Source organism: Oncorhynchus clarkii, chromosome 1, assembly GCF_045791955.1.
Source record: "Oncorhynchus clarkii lewisi isolate Uvic-CL-2024 chromosome 1, UVic_Ocla_1.0, whole genome shotgun sequence".
NCBI lineage: Eukaryota > Metazoa > Chordata > Actinopteri > Salmoniformes > Salmonidae > Oncorhynchus > Oncorhynchus clarkii.
This window is the reverse complement of record NC_092147.1, coordinates 19,145,206-19,162,724: the sequence shown is the minus strand read 5'-3', so window position 1 is coordinate 19,162,724 and position 17,519 is coordinate 19,145,206. Positions and strand designations below refer to the sequence as shown.

The window sequence follows — 17,519 nt, the reverse complement described above, 5'->3', positions numbered from 1 at the left end:
TTATTCAGCCCCTTTACTTTCAGTGCAGCAAACTCTATCCAGAAGTTCAGTGAGGATCTCTGAATGATCCAATGTTGACCTAAATGACTAATGATGATAAATACAATCCACCTGTGTGTAATCAAGTCTCCGTATAAATGCACCTGCACTGTGATAGTCTCAGAGGTCCGTTAAAAGCGCAGAGAGCATCATGAAGAACAAGGAACACACCAGGCAGGTCCGAGATACTGTTGTGAAGAAGTTTAAAGCCGGATTTGGATACAAAAATATTTCCCAAGCTTTAAACATCCCAAGGAGCACTGTGCAAGCGATAATATTGAAATGGAAGGAGTATCAGACCACTGCAAATATACCAAGACCTGCCGTCCCTCTAAACTTTCAGCTCATACAAGGAGAAGACTGATCAGAGATGCAGCCAAGAGGCCCATGATCACTCTGGATGAACTGCAGAGATCTACAGCTGAGGTGGGAGACTCTGTCCATAGGACAACAATCAGTTGTATATTGCACAAATCTGGCCTTTATGGAAGAGTGGCAAGAAGAAAGCCATTTCTTAAAGATATCCATAAAAAGTGTAGTTTAAAGTTTGCCACAAGCCACCTGGGAGACACACCAAACATGTGGAAGAAGGTGCTCTGGTCAGATGAAACCAAAATTGAACTTTTTGGCAACAATGCAAAACGTTATGTTTGGCGTAAAAGCAACACAGCTCATCAGCCTGAACACACCATCCCCACTGTCAAACATGGTGGTGGCAGCATCATGGTTTGAGCCTACTTTTCTTCAGCAGGGACAGGGAAGATGGTTAAAATTGATGGGAAGATGGATGGAGCCAAATACAGGACCATTCTGGAAGAAAACCTGATGGAGTCTGTAAAAGACCTGAGACTGGGATGGAGATTTGTCTTCCAACAAGACAATGATCCAAAACATAAAGCAAAATCTACAATGGAATGGTTCAAAAATAAACATATCCAGGTGTTAGAATGGCCAAGTCAAAGTCCAGACCTGAATCCAATCGAGAATCTGTGGAAAGAACTGAAAACTGCTGTTCACAAATGCTCTCCATCCAACCTCACTGAGCTCGAGCTGTTTTGCAAGGAGGAATGGGAAAAAATTTCAGTCTCTCGATGTGCAAAACTGATAGAGACATACCCCAAGCGACTTACAGCTGTAATCGCAGCAAAAGGTGGCGCTACAAACTATTAACTTAAGGGGACTGAATAATTTTGCACGCCCAATTTTTCAGTTTTTGATTTGTTAAAAAAGTTTGAAATATCCAATAAATGTTGTTCCACTTCATGATTGTGTCCCACTTGTTGTTGATTCTTCACAAAAAAAATACAGTTTTATATCTTTATGTTTGAAGCCTGAAATGTGGCAAAAGGTCGCAAAGTTCAAAGGGGCCGAATACTTTCGCAAGGCACTGTATTAACCATCATTAGATGTGAAAGTGACGTCTTTATCACAATCCTCTGGCATAGGATTCATGTTTTTTAGTCTTTATGTAGATTACATGTTTTAAGATTTAAGTTACATTTTTAACAGTTTTATTGCTCTTTTTCTGTTTCACACTTGGCTGTTTAAATTAAAGTTGGTGTGTTTGTATGTCTGTGTGTGAGGCAAGGTGTCAGAACTAAAATACTTATGTGCAGTGGCCAGTTGTAATCAGTTGTTAATGTCATCAAGAAACCATAGCAGCAATATTTTCTACAGTGCAGTAGTTGTAAAGTTACTTTTAATTGCCTTAAATAGACATTAAAATTAAAATATGGATTTGATTTTTCATTCTAGTGCTGTTGTATTTATTAATTTCAAGTCATTTGTTCAATCCCGTGGTTGTGCTCCTGAGAATGTGTATATAGAATTATAAATACATATATAAAGATATAAATATATTTTCAATTTGAATTGGAGAATATTATTTTTATTTGATTACATTTTTTGCTGCCGGCAAGAAAAGATGAAGAGCAACACATGAATTACTGTACCATGTGTTTTAATGAGCTGACAAAATGCAGCTCTATTTATGGTGTATAAATCACTGCTGTCTCTGTATGATATCTGTAACTGAAGAGTTTTACTGTACATGCACATCAGTAGGGGTTCTTCCAACAGTTTAGCTGTATTTGTGTGTGTGTTTTCAAATCGCTATGTGCCCTCACTTAGGGAGAGTCCTTTACAGAGACAGCATGATTTAAAAATGAATATGCATATCAGAAATATGTCTAGTGCATTGGGAAAGTATTCAGGCCCCTTGACTTTTTCCACTTTTTGTTACGTTACAGCCTTATTCTAAAATATATTTTTCAAAATGTATCCCTCAATCTACACACAATACCTCATAATGACAAAGAAAAAAACAGGTTTTTAGACATTTTTGCAAGTTTATAAAAATAAAAAAAAATGATTACATTTACATAATTATTTAGACCCTTTACTCAATACTTTGTTCAAGCCCCTTTGGCAGTGATTACAGCGTTGAGTCCTCTTGGGTATGACGCTACAGGCTTGGCACACCTGTATATGGTGAGTTTCTCCGATTCTTCTCTGCAGATCCTCTCTGTCAGGTTGTATGGGGAGCGTCGCTGCACAGCTATTTTCAGGTCTCTCCAGAGATGTTAAATCGGGTTCAAGTCCGAGCTCTGGCTGGGCCACTCAAGGACATTCAGAGACTTGTCCCAAAGCCACTCCTGCGTTGTCTTGGCTGTGTGCTTAGGGCTGTCCTGTTTGAAGGTGAACCTTCGCCCCCAGTCTGAAGTCCTGACCGCTCTGGAGCAGGTTTTCATCAAGGCTCTCTCTGTACTTTGCTCCGTTCATCTTTCCCTCGATCCTGACTAGTCCCTCAGTCCATGCCACTGAAAAACCTCCCCACAGCATGATGCTGCCACCACCATGCTTCACCGTAGGGATGGTGCCAGGTTTCCTCCAGATGTGACGCTTGGCATTCAGGCCAAAGAGTTCCATCTTGGATTCATCAGACCAGAGAATCTTGTTTCTCGTGGTCAGAGTCTTTTAGGTGCCTTTCGGCAAACTCCAAGCGGGCTGTCATGTGCCTTTTACTGAGGAATGACTTCTGTCTGGCCTGATTGGTGGAGTGCTGCAGAGATGGTTGTCCTTCTGGAAGGTTCTCCCATCTCCACAGAGGAACTCTGAAGCTCTGTCAAAGTGACCATCAGGTTCTTGGTCACTCCAATCAAGTTGTAGAAACATCTCAAGGATGATCAATGAAACAGGATGCACCTGATCTGAATTTTGAACAAAGGGTTTGAATACTTAAGTTATTTCTGTTTATTTTTAATATATTTGCTAAAATGTCGAAACCTGTTTATGCTTTGTCATTATGGGGTATTGTGTGTAGATTGATGAGGAAAAACAATCAATTTTAGAATAAGGCTGTAACGTAACAAAATGTGGAAAAAGTGAAGGGGTCTGAATACTTTCCAAATGCATTGTATATCTGTGTATATTCATCTATTTATACATGAGGATAAATAGGTGTGTGTGTGTGTGTGAGTGGACTGTATGTTTGGACTCAATAAAGCAGTTATATGTCTATGAAATAGAGTATTTGCCCATGTTTCCAAAGTTATGTGTGTCTGTGTAATTCCATGTCTATATAGCTGATGTTGGCAAGCAGGGAATTCCCTCCATGTGTCTCTCGTGCTACTGTTCAGCGTATGCTGTGAAAAACAATCTTCATTGTGATGTGCTTGATTTTCGTGTGGCCTTTTCCCCTTAGCTTGCAATAAAGCACACAGAAGATACATTTTAAGAGAAGCATATTGACCTGATTAGTATAGAATTCAACTTTTCAACTGGTGAGAATAGCAACATGATGTTCAAGGCACAGTACCTAAAAACATATTTGATTTATGACATCTTATCTGAGCAGTGCTGGTGAATGAGGGAGGTAAAGGACATGTTTCATAACAACACTCAGGAAAATGTTACTGTAGTTGGTCCTCATCACTGCAGAAACGTTTCTGAGGTTACCAGTGAGTCACTTGTCAACTGAGCTGATTATAATGCTAAACCACAAATGAAGTTCATTGCTAGACTGGTGGTTACACTTCTAAGTAGGAGGCCTACAGCTATAACGATACACTTGAATAGTAGGAAAGTGTTGAAATATGTTATGCAATCATGGTTTTATTATGTCAAAATTATGAGGTTCTTATGAAATATTTTGACATGTATTGATCCTTCATTTGTCTGTTCTAGTGAAACGTAATACATGTTCTCAACAGTTGTTTGCACCGTTACCTGCCCATATTGTGGCTATATAATCTTTATTTTGATTGTCTTTTTAAATTGAATTTTCTCATTGGTATTTTGCTTGAATGTTTTACATAAGAGAAAATATGCCCTGTGACAGTGCCATTTCATTAAAACATTGAGCTATATATCTGAGACCAGTGACATTAACATGTCTTGTCAAATGTCTGGTCCCGTGTGTCTCAGTTGGTAAAGCATGCGGCTTGCAACGCCAGGGTTTTAGGTTGATTCCCACGGGGGACCAGTAAGACAATGTATACATTCAGTACTGTAAATCGCTCTAGATAAGAGTGTCTGATAAATTTCTGAAATGTAACCAAAATAAACTGTCAAAGCGCTGGGATGATTCAAATTGTATGTCCTTCTGTTAATTTATATGTCAATAAAAAGTTGCGGAAAAACAAATTAAGTAAAACTAAATTATTTTTAAAACGAATACCAACATGTCTATTTATGTCAATGCATTCACTACTGTAAATCGCTCTGGATAAGAGCGTCTGATAAATTACTAAAATGTAACTAAAATAAACGGTCAAAGTGCTGGGATGATTCAATTGTATGTCATTCTCTTAATTTACATGTCAATAAAAAAAATACGAATACCAACGTGTCTATTAATATCACTGAGACGTTCTCATGATCAAAGTGCCAGAGCCAGAGGGCGGGAATGAACGAATAGAACGCTCAAATCGTAAGTCGGGTTCCCTTGGAGAACAACAGAGCTACGTTTTGAAAGGTTAGCTAGCTAATTATATTTTATGATTTATAGGGCTAGCAGTGGCGGGGGGGGGGGGGGGTTGTACTGTTAGAGGGGCCAATTACTTTAGAAGTTATTGATGTCAGGGGCACTGTGGACAACCATTTTGGACCCCCTTGTGCCCCCCCCCTAAATGTGGAGTATGAAATAATTTTTACATAACTGATTTTTGCTATTGTTCTTTTTTTACATCCATTATTAGACAGTGGCAAAGATGATGATTTTGAACATGGTCTTTTGCTTGCTAATGTCTGCAATGCAGTGAAGAAAACGATGACATCAATAACTTCTAATGTGCTAGTCCTCAGAACCGCCACTGAGGACTAGCACATTTAATACTGAAATCTAGCACATCCATTATTTGTTTAAAAATTATGATTTATAAGTCACATTTTTTAATCTATAGCTATAGTGAGGGTTTTTCACCCTCTTTTGACATGATGATGGACAATGGAGACTTCACTAAAACTCTCCCCACATGGGAGGACCTGTCTTGCAAGGTTTGTTGTCCTCTCATGTTCAGTAGCAAATATCTTATTTAACTGTGTCTGGTTTGTTCCAGGGTCTTGGAGACAAAATGTCAAATGAAGGCAATAGTAGATGCTCAAGTCCAGCATCTGGAGTTCTTAGTGATGAGAGAAATCAACCCAGTGGTAGGACAAACACTGTCTTGATTTGGGCCTTTTTTTTGGAGACAGGTTCAACAAATTCCTATTTTTCTTTTTTCTAAAATATTAAAGGGTGTAATTCACTCTTTTATTTTCTAGAATTCTACAATGTTATAACAAGACAGCTTCATGATGAAATAGACAGGTCCAAAATGTCATACAAAGAAGTTGAAGCCATGGTCCATGCCCACATGAAGGTGCAGTATGATAATGATTGATGATGCATAGTTGCAAATCACTGTTTAAATTGTTTTTATGGTTTTAGTATTCATTAGTTGGCCATGGCTCTGTGATCTGCTGTGGGAATCTGCCTGAAAAACAATAGCGTGTTATGTTTTATGTTCTCAGCCTATTTTGGATCAAATTCATTCAGATGCATGCAAATTGGTGACTAAGTCATCAGCATTGGAGGATAGCTGTCACAGGAAAGACCAGCAGGACAAACACATTATCTTACATACCCCCTCCCTCCAAGAGTTCCTTTTGAAATGAGCGTTTACAAAAAACTGGGTAGGTACTGAAGTGTTTGCCTTTTTGATTTAGGACTGTGGTTTTTGATGTTTTTTAAATTTATTTTATTTAACCTTTATTTAACTAGGCAAGTCAGTTAAGAACAAATTGTTATTTACAATGGAGGCTTACCCTGGCCAAACCCTAACCCGGATGATGTTGGGCCAATTGTGCGCCGCCCTATGATGTAAGGCTATAGGACAAGGTTCCCCAACTGGCAGAATGGTTTTATTTGGCCAGCCAAGTTTTCTGAGCAAAATAATAAATAAAAAAGTTGGAGAAAGAAATGTGTGTGGAATTTTCATTGTTCGACATAATAGACTGTAAAAAAAACATCAGGAAATCAGCTTAAAAAAAATAATTGTCCCGCAGCTGAATCTAGTTGATGATCCCTGCTATAGGATAAATCAAATCAAATCATCAAATCAAATTTTATTTGTCACATACACATGGTTAGCAGATGTTAATGCGAGTGTAGCGAAATGCTTGTGCTTCTAGTTCCGACAATGCAGTAATAACCAACAAGTAATCTAACTAACAATTCCAAAACTACTGTCTTGTACACAGTGTGAGGGGATAAAGAATATGTACATAAGGATATATGAATGAGTGATGGTACAGAGCAGCATAGGCAGATACAGTAGATTGTATCGAGTACAGTATATACATATGAGATGAGTATGTAAACAAAGTGGCATAGTTAAAGTGGCTAGTGATACATGTATTACATAAGGATACAGTCGATGATATAGAGTACAGTATATACGTATGCCTATGAGATGAATAATGTAGGGTAAGTAACATTATATAAGGTAGCATTGTTTAAAGTGGCTAGTGATATATTTACATCATTTCCCATCAATTCCCATTATTAAAGTGGCTGGAGTTGAGTCAGTGTCAGTGTGTTGGCAGCAGCCACTCAATGTTAGTGGTGGCTGTTTAACAGTCTGATAGCCTTGAGATAGAAGCTGTTTTTCAGTCTCTCGGTCCCAGCTTTGATGCACCTGTACTGACCTCGCCTTCTAGATGATAGCGGGGTGAACAGGCAGTGGCTCGGGTGGTTGATGTCCTTGATGATCTTTATGGCCTTCCTGTGACATCGGGTGGTGTAGGTGTCCTGGAGGGCAGGTAGTTTGCCCCCGGTGATGCGTTGTGCAGACCTCACTACCCTCTGGAGAGCCTTACGGTTGAGGGCGGAGCAGTTGCCGTACCAGGCGGTGATACAGCCCGCCAGGATGCTCTCGATTGTGCATCTGTAGAAGTTTGTGAGTGCTTTTGGTGACAAGCCAAATTTCTTCAGCCTCCTGAGGTTGAAGAGGCGCTGCTGCGCCTTCTTCACAATGCTGTCTGTGTGAGTGGACCAATTCAGTTTGTCTGTGATGTGTATGCCGAGGAACTTAAAACTTGCTACCCTCTCCACTACTGTTCCATCGATGTGGATAGGGGGGTGTTCCCTCTGCTGTTTCCTGAAGTCCACAATCATCTCCTTAGTTTTGTTGACGTTGAGTGTGAGGTTATTTTCCTGACACCACACTCCGAGGGCCCTCACCTCCTCCCTGTAGGCCGTCTCGTCGTTGTTGGTAATCAAGCCTACCACTGTTGTGTCGTCCGCAAACTTGATGATTGAGTTGGAGGCGTGCGTGGCCACGCAGTCGTGGGTGAACAGGGAGTACAGGAGAGGGCTCAGAACGCACCCTTGTGGGGCCCCAGTGTTGAGGATCAGCGGGGAGGAGATGTTGTTGCCTACCCTCACCACCTGGGGGCGGCCCGTCGGGAAGTCCAGTACCCAGTTGCACAGGGCGGGGTCGAGACCCAGGGTCTCGAGCTTGATGACGAGCTTGGAGGGTACTATGGTGTTGAATGCCGAGCTGTAGTCAATGAACAGCATTCTCACATAGGTATTCCTCTTGTCCAGATGGGTTAGGGCAGTGTGCAGTGTGGTTGAGATTGCATCGTCTGTGGACCTATTTGGGCGGTAAGCAAATTGGAGTGGGTCTAGGGTGTCAGGTAGGGTGGAGGTGATATGGTCCTTGACTAGTCTCTCAAAGCACTTCATGATGACGGAAGTGAGTGCTACGGGGCGGTAGTCGTTTAGCTCAGTTACCTTAGCTTTCTTGGGAACAGGAACAATGGTGGCCCTCTTGAAGCATGTGGGAACAGCAGACTGGTATAGGGATTGATTGAATATGTCCGTAAACACACCGGCCAGCTGGTCTGCGCATGCTCTGAGGGCGCGGCTGGGGATGCCGTCTGGGCCTGCAGCCTTGCGAGGGTTAACACGTTTAAATGTCTTACTCACCTCGGCTGCAGTGAAGGAGAGACCGCAAGTTTTCGTTGCAGGCCGTGTCAGTGGCACTGTATTGTCCTCAAAGCGGGCAAAAAAGTTATTTAGTCTGCCTGGGAGCAGGACATCCTGGTCCGTGACTGGGCTGGATTTCTTCCTGTAGTCCGTTGAATTGAGATTCTACTTTGTCTCTGTACTGACGCTTAGCTTGTTTGATAGCCTTGCGGAGGGAATAGCTGCACTGTTTGTATTCGGTCATGTTACCAGACACCTTGCCCTGATTAAAAGCAGTGGTTCGCGCTTTCAGTTTCACACGAATGCTGCCATCAATCCACGGTTTCTGGTTAGGGAATGTTTTAATCGTTGCTATGGGAACGACATCTTCAACGCACGTTCTAATGAACTCGCACACCGAATCAGCGTATTCGTCAATGTTGTTGTCTGACGCAATACGAAACATGTCCCAGTCCACGTGATGGAAGCAGTCTTGGAGTGTGGAGTCAGCTTGGTCGGACCAGCGTTGGACAGACCTCAGCGTGGGAGCCTCTTGTTTTAGTTTCTGTCTGTAGGCAGGGATCAACAAAATGGAGTCGTGGTCAGCTTTTCCGAAAGGGGGGCGGGGCAGGGCCTTATATGCGTCGCGGAAGTTAGAGTAACAATGATCCAAGGTCTTTCCACCCCTGGTTGCGCAATCGATATGCTGATAAAATTTGGGGAATCTTGTTTTCAGATTAGCCTTGTTAAAATCCCCAGCTACAATGAATGCAGCCTCCGGATAAATGGTTTCCAGTTTGCAAAGAGTCAAATAAAGTTCATTCAGAGCCAACGATGTGTCTGCTTGGGGGGGGATATATACGGCTGTGATTATAATCGAAGAGAATTCTCTTGGTAGATAATGCGGTCTACATTTGATTGTGAGGAATTCTAAATCAGGTGAACAGAAGGATTTGAGTTCCTGTATGTTTCTTTCATCACACCATGTCACGTTAGTCATAAGGCTTACGCCCCCGCCCCTCTTTTTACCAGAAAGATGTTTTTCCTGTCTGCGCGATGCGTGGAGAAACCTGTTGGCTGCACCGCTTCGGATAGCGTCTCTCCAGTAAACCACGTTTCCGTGAAGCAAAGAACGTTACAGTCTCTGATGTCCCTCTGGAATGCTAGCCTTGCTCGGATTTCATCAACCTTGTTGTCAAGAGACTGGACATTGGCAAGAAGAATGCTAGGGAATGGTGCACGATGTGCCCGTCTCCGGAGTCTGACCAGAAGACCGCCTCGTTTCCCTCTTTTTCGGAGTCGTTTTTTTGGGTCGCTGCATGGGATCCACTCCGTTGTCCTGTTTGTAAGGCAGAGCACAGGATCCGCGTCGCGAAAAGCGTATTCTTGGTCGTACTGATGGTGAGTTGACGCTGATCTTATATTCAGTAGTTCTTCTCGACTGTATGTGATGAAATCTAAGATGACCTGGGGTACTAATGTAAGAAATAACACGTAAAAAAACAAAAAACTGCATAGTTTCCATAGTTTCCTAGGAACGCGAAGCGAGGCGGCCATCTCTGTCGGCGCCGGAGGATAATATTCATAGTCATGTGTGACGATCCTGTATTTATTCTTTGTGCTGTGTTTGACTGAAGGATGACGTGCAGAGCTACCTGATCTCATCCGACCTTACGCGCCTACTCTCTGAGAACAATGCCATAACATTGGAGTTCAGAGATACCAAGAGCCGACAAGAGACTGATCAAGAGCCTCCACCTGTCCCTCCATTCTGCTAAGCAGGAGAACAAGAGCTCCAAGCTCACATTCCAGCAGAGCCTCAGGCTGTCTGAGGACAAGGTATACTCCATGGAGCAGAAACTCAAGGAGTTTGAGGGACAGGTCCTGTCTTTGCAGCACAATCTCATGGGCTCCAATGAGAGGACTCAGAGTGTGCAGAAAATCCTCTGGGTCTCTGACAAGAAGCTCCAGTCCCTTCAGCAGGACCTGGAGGAGTCTGAGAAGAGAGGCCAAAGTCTGCAGAAAATCCTTGGAGACTCCCAAGAGAGGACCCAGTCTCTGCAACAGAACCTGGCTTCCTTTGAGAAGAACATCCAGACCCTCAGGTCTTCAGAATGCCAGGGAGAAAGTGGAGATTCTGCAGGATGCACTGGACAAGACTGAGTTTGGGCATGTAAAGGAGGTGGGGAAGCTTCAACAGAAACTGAACAGAGCTACAAAGAAATTGTCTTCAACAGAGCAGGAGCTGCACAGCCAGAGTGAGTGCATAATGTTGAAGATTATATCAGATGTTTCCCTGTCACTGTATAATCCTGATTTCATATTGGCTTTGTTAGTTGTTGCCTTGAACACTCAATTGTTGGAGGAGCAGTCAAAAGCAAACAAGGAGCTTGAGAGATCCGTTAGATATGAGAAAGAGCTGCAAGACACTATCAAGGATCTCAGGTTAACATAAGCACACACACACTGTCCTTTATTGATACAAATAAAAACAGATTAAAACAATGAAGATACAACAGTGACCCTAGCCAATGATAAAAAAAATCAAATGTACATTTATTTAACGAGGCAAGTCAGTTTTAAGAAGATTCTCATTTTCAATGACGGCTTAGGAACAGTGGGTTAACTGCCTTGTTCAGGGGCAGAACGACAGATTTTGACCTTGTCAGCTCGGGGATTCTATCTCGCAACCTTTCGGTTACAAGTCCAACGCTCCAACGACTAGGCTACCTGCCGCCCCTGATTGTACATGATATAGCTCCCTTATATCCCCTCTCTCTCCACTCTGACAGAAAGAAGCTGAGAACCCAAATTGAGTAGAGGGAGTTTGCCCTGAATAGCCTGAGGATGCATCAGAAGGACCTGGCAGATGTACAGCACCACATAAAGGCAGACCTTCTGAGGTACAGACTGGTCTGTGGCCTGGAGAAGGAACCGCAGCACTTCACCCCCCACATGGGTGGCCTGAAGGAGGGGTTCTTCAACCTGAGAACTAACATGCACTTCGTCCTGGAGAAGGAGGCTGGGAGAGATGACCAGAGGAGGCAAGACTGGATGCAGGTGTTAGACAAGAGCAAGGAATGGGAGAAAAAGGCATAAAAACTGGTGAGACTCATCCTTTTGTTTTATTGTAAATCATGTACAATTGATGACCAGTACACATTGGTATATTTTGCTCACGGCACTGTTACTCAGACTAAAAATTATCAATATTCAATGTATTGCTACTAGTCTTGTTACGCTCCCTTAGTTGTAGTAGACCGTTTGTGGGTTGAAGGACGGGAGAAAAAGATTAGGCATAGCGCCCATTGTGGGTTGAAGGATTCTGAAGGCATGCAGCATTTACTAACAGTCCAAAAAAGACTGAAGAACCTCCAGTCAGGTAAAAACCAATCATGTAAAGCTATCACAAAGAAAATCGTATGTAGATGTCCATTGACCATCTTTGTAGAAATGCCCTGAAAAACAATGGAACTTTTTAATAGGACAACATTTCACCAACTTATAAAAGAGACCATTGAGTTAAAAATAGGAATATTTTACTAATTGTATGGCATCATATCCTGTTGTTGTTTTGCTTTCTGCCTTTGACACAATCAAAGCCTAGAGCCTTCATTGTGACAGAAGTAGGCCAGTGTTTCCCCTTTCTTGTTCTGTTTTTTTGTCCGACCAAATTATTTGATTAATAATGTTAGACTAGCTATGAACTGAACTCTTCACTAAATTGTAAGTTATGAATTTTTGTTTCTCTTAGTTGAATTCCAGAGGAGTATCAAGGGTTTACTTCGGACGTCATAGCAACAGCAGCTAAAATATTTGGGACCACTGAATTACTGTACAACTGAGGGAAATCCCAGTACCTGACAATATGAGAATTGTTAAAATAATCAGAATGATTTCATGGCAAATAAATAATTGATTCTAGTCCATTTTTGTTAGTTTGTATTTTCAATAATAAGCTCTCCTTCATAAACCATCAAATGCATGTATGGACAGAAATACTCACAAGGTGGAAAAGATTATTGCTCAATCCACATTTTTTAGAATGTAGATTTCATAAATACCTATGATGGGAAGCTATCAGTTTTCCTCTGATCACGGCCCTACCTATGGCCATTGGTCAATATTAAATGGAGAAGGATATTACTTGTCAATGTATCTATCAATTAACAGAGATACACCTCTAATTGGTCAAAGCAGTTGTCCCTCAGCTCATGTGCATATTCCCTTTGGAGGCTGTTTTACTGCCGGTCGGAGCAGTGGTCGAGACGGATTTAGGAGGCTCTCTTTTGTAGTAAAGTACTTTCATAAAGTGGGAAATCTTCAAAATGGGAACCCGAGACGACGAATACGACTATCTTTTCAAAGGTAAGACACGCCCCACATGTGTTGTAGTAGTCAAAGTTTACATGTACATGTTTTCGCAGTAACGTTAGTTGAAGTTGAAAGGAGAGGAAGTCTCCCTAGCTAGCTAACGTTCACGTTAGCCAAACTAGCTAGCTGATAGCCAACTATGTAACCTGTTAGCTATCAAATAAGCGGTTATCTGCGGCATAATCGGTAGCTTGCTAAACGTCTCATCACCCTTTAGTTTACTAGCTAGCTACACTCAGACAATGTAAAGAAAAAGTCACTAAGCTAACTACTTTTCAACGTTTTGTAGATGGTTAGTTTTAATATCATGGAGTTGAAAACAAATGGCTAACTAATTAACTAGCTAGCTAATGTAATGTCTGACAATCAGCTGGGATGGTATAAGCCAAAGCCACTGCTGGCACTGTGTTAACTAGGCTATCCATTACCACCAGCTGACCAAAGATTGCAGACCGTTTCTTGTGCAATGTTAGCTTGGTCACCACTTGTCTGACATGAATAACAATTATGACTGACGACTTATCTCTGTCTTAGATTCAAATAACTTTGCCTAAGTATCAGCACCAATCATCAGACAAGCTACCAGGAGAAACCTGCTCAGTAGTTTTGGGCTTCATTTAGACATTGTTGAATCTAAACAAATGTATCCTGTACTAGTCACTGCTGAACCCTCATCTTTTCCACTGTGAGACGGCAGTGCTTATGTTTTTTCTATTTTGTTGCTAGTGGTGCTGATCGGAGACTCTGGTGTGGGGAAGAGTAACCTGCTGTCCCGTTTCACACGGAATGAGTTCAACCTGGAGAGCAAAAGCACCATCGGTGTGGAGTTTGCCACCCGCAGCATCCAGGTGGATGGCAAGACAATAAAGGCCCAGATCTGGGATACAGCTGGACAGGAGCGTTACAGAGCCATCACTTCAGCGTGAGTGGAGGAGGGTGCTCGTCTTCCTGTAACCTGCCCTTTACGGAACCAACGCATTTGGATAGTGTTGAAACCATCCTGAAAAAATGCTTCTGTGAATCGCACAACCTTTGACCTGCTTGCTCTGTCCCAATCAGGTACTACCGGGGGGCAGTGGGGGCTCTCCTAGTGTATGACATCGCCAAGCATCTCACCTATGAAAATGTGGAGCGCTGGCTGAAGGAGCTCCGGGATCATGCTGATAACAACATCGTTATCATGTTGGTGGGCAACAAGAGTGACCTGCGCCACCTCAGGGCAGTGCCCACAGATGAGGCTTGTGCTTTTGCAGGTAAACTGCAACAATACCACTGGAGGAGAGAGCTCACTCTGGGGACAGAGATGGTTAAAAAGCCACCCATGTTTGTCTCAACTCAATATTTGTATTTTTATCCCTCAGAGAAGAATACGCTATCATTTATTGAAACATCAGCTTTGGATTCCACTAATGTGGAAGAGGCATTCAAGAACATCCTCACAGGTAAGCGACAGGAGCCACTATTCAAGACTATTTACATTAGTTTGTTTTAAGTCAAATTGTGTGATTTCTAACGAATGAATGCAGTAGGTGCTGTATTAGGTAAATATTTAATGAGTAATGGAAACTTCCTTTTTTGCACAGAAATCCACCGAATCGTATCACAAAAGCAGATAGCTGACAGATCAGCACATGACGAGTCTCCAGGCAACAATGTAGTGGACATCAGTGTCCCCCCCTCCACCGATGGGCAAAGAAACAAACTACCGTGCTGTCAAAGCCTGTGACCCTCAATACCACCATCCTACATCCACTCCTCACTCTCTTCATCTGCTTTTCTCCTGGGTGTTGTGCTGTTGCTGTCTCTTCCTCCATGTGTTTTAGAAGTCTCCTAGAAACCTTGACTTTCTAGATAACATTCCTTTTTCACTTTTCTCATGTTTGTCTGTATGCTATCCTCTAACCTCAACTTGTCTTTTACTAAGTGATATGATTTTGTTTTTTTTATTCAGGCTCTGATCATGTGACCCAATCCTGTAGAAGGACTGGTGAGGGATCAGATTGTCCTGAACTTCTGGGTCATATCAAGATAAGCTACAGCTTGTCAATTGACATCAAAGGTTGAAATATTTAGCATTTTATCTAACCCCTTTCTTAAAACCTTAACCCAATTCTCCTAACCTGTTACAAAAAGTAAATTTTGACAAGCTGTATCCCTTTTAGATAAAACAAGCTTCTGGTTGCTGTCCTTAGAGTCCCTGTCTTGAGTGTGGCCTGAAAGGAGCAATAACAGGGATGTGGGTAGTGACAAAGTTTGTCTGATCTGATACATTTCAGAAAATTGTGAATTTTTATTTTTTGTTAAGCCTGTGGTTCACAGATACACCAAAGTGTGGCTGAAATCAATTTAAATCTGAAACGATCTAAAAGATAAACTTGCAGAGACGCACATTGGTGAAGATTGGATTTACCAATCCGGGATCATGTTTCATGTGCTTTGTTTCACTGTTAGCTGCAGCCACTGTGTTCTCTCTGTCATTAGATTATACTATGACCTGATCCAGTAGTCAGACTACAATTCACTGTGTTCTCTCTGTCATTAGATTATACTATGACCTGATCCAGTAGTCAGACTACAATTCACTGTGTTCTCTCTGTCATTAGATTATACTATGACCTGATCCAGTAGTCAGACTACAATTCAAAGTGTTCTCTCTGTCATTAGATTATACTATGACCTGATCCAGTAGTCAGACTACAATTCAAAGTGAATATGAAGGTTGTCCTGTCGATCACTTCAATGCAACTCGCCATGTAAACTGATTCTGAATGACTAACATCTTTAAATCCCAACACTTAGCTTGGTTTGTTTGGGTGGGGGGGTTCTAATAAAACACTGCAATATCTAGGGTGGAGGATGCTCTCATTGCTTCTCTCTAGTCAAATTGAGTTGACAGTGGAATTTATGAAAAGGTTGCCTTTGTATGATTGGCTATAATGCCTTATCTCCCCTTTCTAGTAGAATTGCCTTTTTGGAGTGTGGTTACGTATATAATTTTATGTCACATCCAACTTCTAAATCAAACAAATTGGTTCATCTGCCTTTTCATCAAGGAACACTGAAATGGAAATAAACCAAATTCATGTCATGTTGGCAGACATTTTCTTTGAACAAAAATAACTCCTCAAGTCTTGTAATTAAGTGCTGAAAATGTCCTACATAATTTCTAGTGGTGTATGTATAGCATACCATTGAAAGCTTGATACAGAAATGCATGTTTACATATCTCCTACCAGTAGGAGGACCAATATCATCTCAAATCCAACTTTATAGAGCAATTTGAGACTTATTTACAGATTTTGAAGAATTGAATGCACGGATGCCAAAAAAAAGTGCACTGAAATGTAATGGTAGCCTTATGCAACGTTGAATACTTTACTTATACTGTATATGCTCACCAGAAGTGTTCATTAGATATTGTGCAACTTTGAAAAAATGTCTGAAATTTTATTTTTGTACGATATGCCTGATTAGCTTTATATTAATTACTTTCAATTAATCATTCAAAATAGTTTTTTTCCATGATTTATGCACATGAACGATACCCCCCATTCAACTACTCTCATACAAGACATACTGAATCCCAGCAGGTCTTTTAAAGGTGTTAGTTTAATTAAATCCACTATGTAAATATAGCTACGTCGCTTTTTGTTCGGGGTGAATTCAACGTGGGTTGGCCTACATTGTCATACAAAATATGTGCTTGCGTCTGGTGTTAATGTATATTTGACTAAATAAAGGTCTCTTCCATATGGAACAAAAAAAAACTGTACATCAATCTGTTTTATTTCACATACAAATGGGTGAGATATTTTTCTATATGTTACATTTTGTAGCCTATCAATCGGGAGCAGAAAACAAGCCAAATTGGCGAGGAAGGTAACTATGGGTGCGTTCGTAAATTCGCTCTGGCTATCTTTGCCGATTTCAGAGCGTTCGTCTGCGTGCCAGGGCGCTGAATAATTGATGAATTTACGAACGTTCAACACCAGTTGAATAATGTTTTTATTTCACCTTTAACTAGACAGAATATGGCCGGTGTCAGTAAACGTAGGCAAAAAAAGCGTAATTAAATTGTTGCCAGTAGCACAGTTACAGTCACCAACGCTCTAGATCACATGAAAACACCCCAACCAGCTCTAGGGGGAGTAAAAACGTATTTTTTATTTTACCTTTATTTAACCAGGTAGGCTAGTTGAGAACAAGTTCTCATTTGCAACTGCGACCTGGCCAAGATAACGCATAGCAATTCGACCCATACAACAGAGTTACACATGGAATAAACAAAACATAGTCAATAATACAGCAGACCAAAAGAAAACAAAATGTCTATGTACAGTGAGTGCAAATGAGATAAGGGAGAAAGGCAATAAATAGGCCATGGTGGCGAAGTAATTACAATATAGCAATTGAAACACTGGAATGGTAGATGTGCAGAAGATGGATGTGCAAGTAGAGATACTGGGGTGCAAATGAGCAAGATAAATAAATACTGTATGGGGAATTGTCAGAGTGAGGTGTTCATTCATGTGTCTGGAAGTAACTTGCAAGCTAGCCAACGTTAGCCAGTTAGCTTGGGTGCTTGACTGCCGTTGAGGTCAGGACGCTCGGATCAACCCTACTCCTCCGCCTGAGCGTCCAGTGCGAGTTCTGA

General features: G+C 41.5%; 1 protein-coding gene across 1 annotated transcript; it reads left to right on the top strand.

The window, feature by feature from the left end:
* The first annotated feature begins 12,711 nt into the window (after positions 1 to 12,711).
* Positions 12,712 to 15,169, top strand: LOC139380215 (ras-related protein Rab-11B-like). Its single transcript, XM_071122758.1, has 5 exons — positions 12,712 to 12,859; positions 13,592 to 13,787; positions 13,925 to 14,118; positions 14,227 to 14,307; positions 14,449 to 15,169. The coding sequence occupies exons 1-5, from the start codon at positions 12,820 to 12,822 to the stop codon at positions 14,589 to 14,591; spliced, it is 654 nt and encodes a 217-aa protein (XP_070978859.1). The 5' UTR covers positions 12,712 to 12,819; the 3' UTR covers positions 14,592 to 15,169.
* The last annotated feature ends 2,350 nt before the right edge of the window (positions 15,170 to 17,519 follow it).

What these genes read in the sequence shown, in the direction of transcription:
- LOC139380215 (XM_071122758.1), top strand. Translation starts at nt 12,820, where the DNA reads ATGGGAACCCGAGACGACGAATACGACTATCTTTTCAAAG. An exon ending in TACAGAGCCATCACTTCAGC is followed by an intron (nt 13,788 to 13,924) that starts GTGAGTGGAGGA and finishes TGTCCCAATCAG; the next exon opens with GTACTACCGGGGGGCAGTGG. An exon ending in TGAGGCTTGTGCTTTTGCAG is followed by an intron (nt 14,119 to 14,226) that starts GTAAACTGCAAC and finishes TTTATCCCTCAG; the next exon opens with AGAAGAATACGCTATCATTT.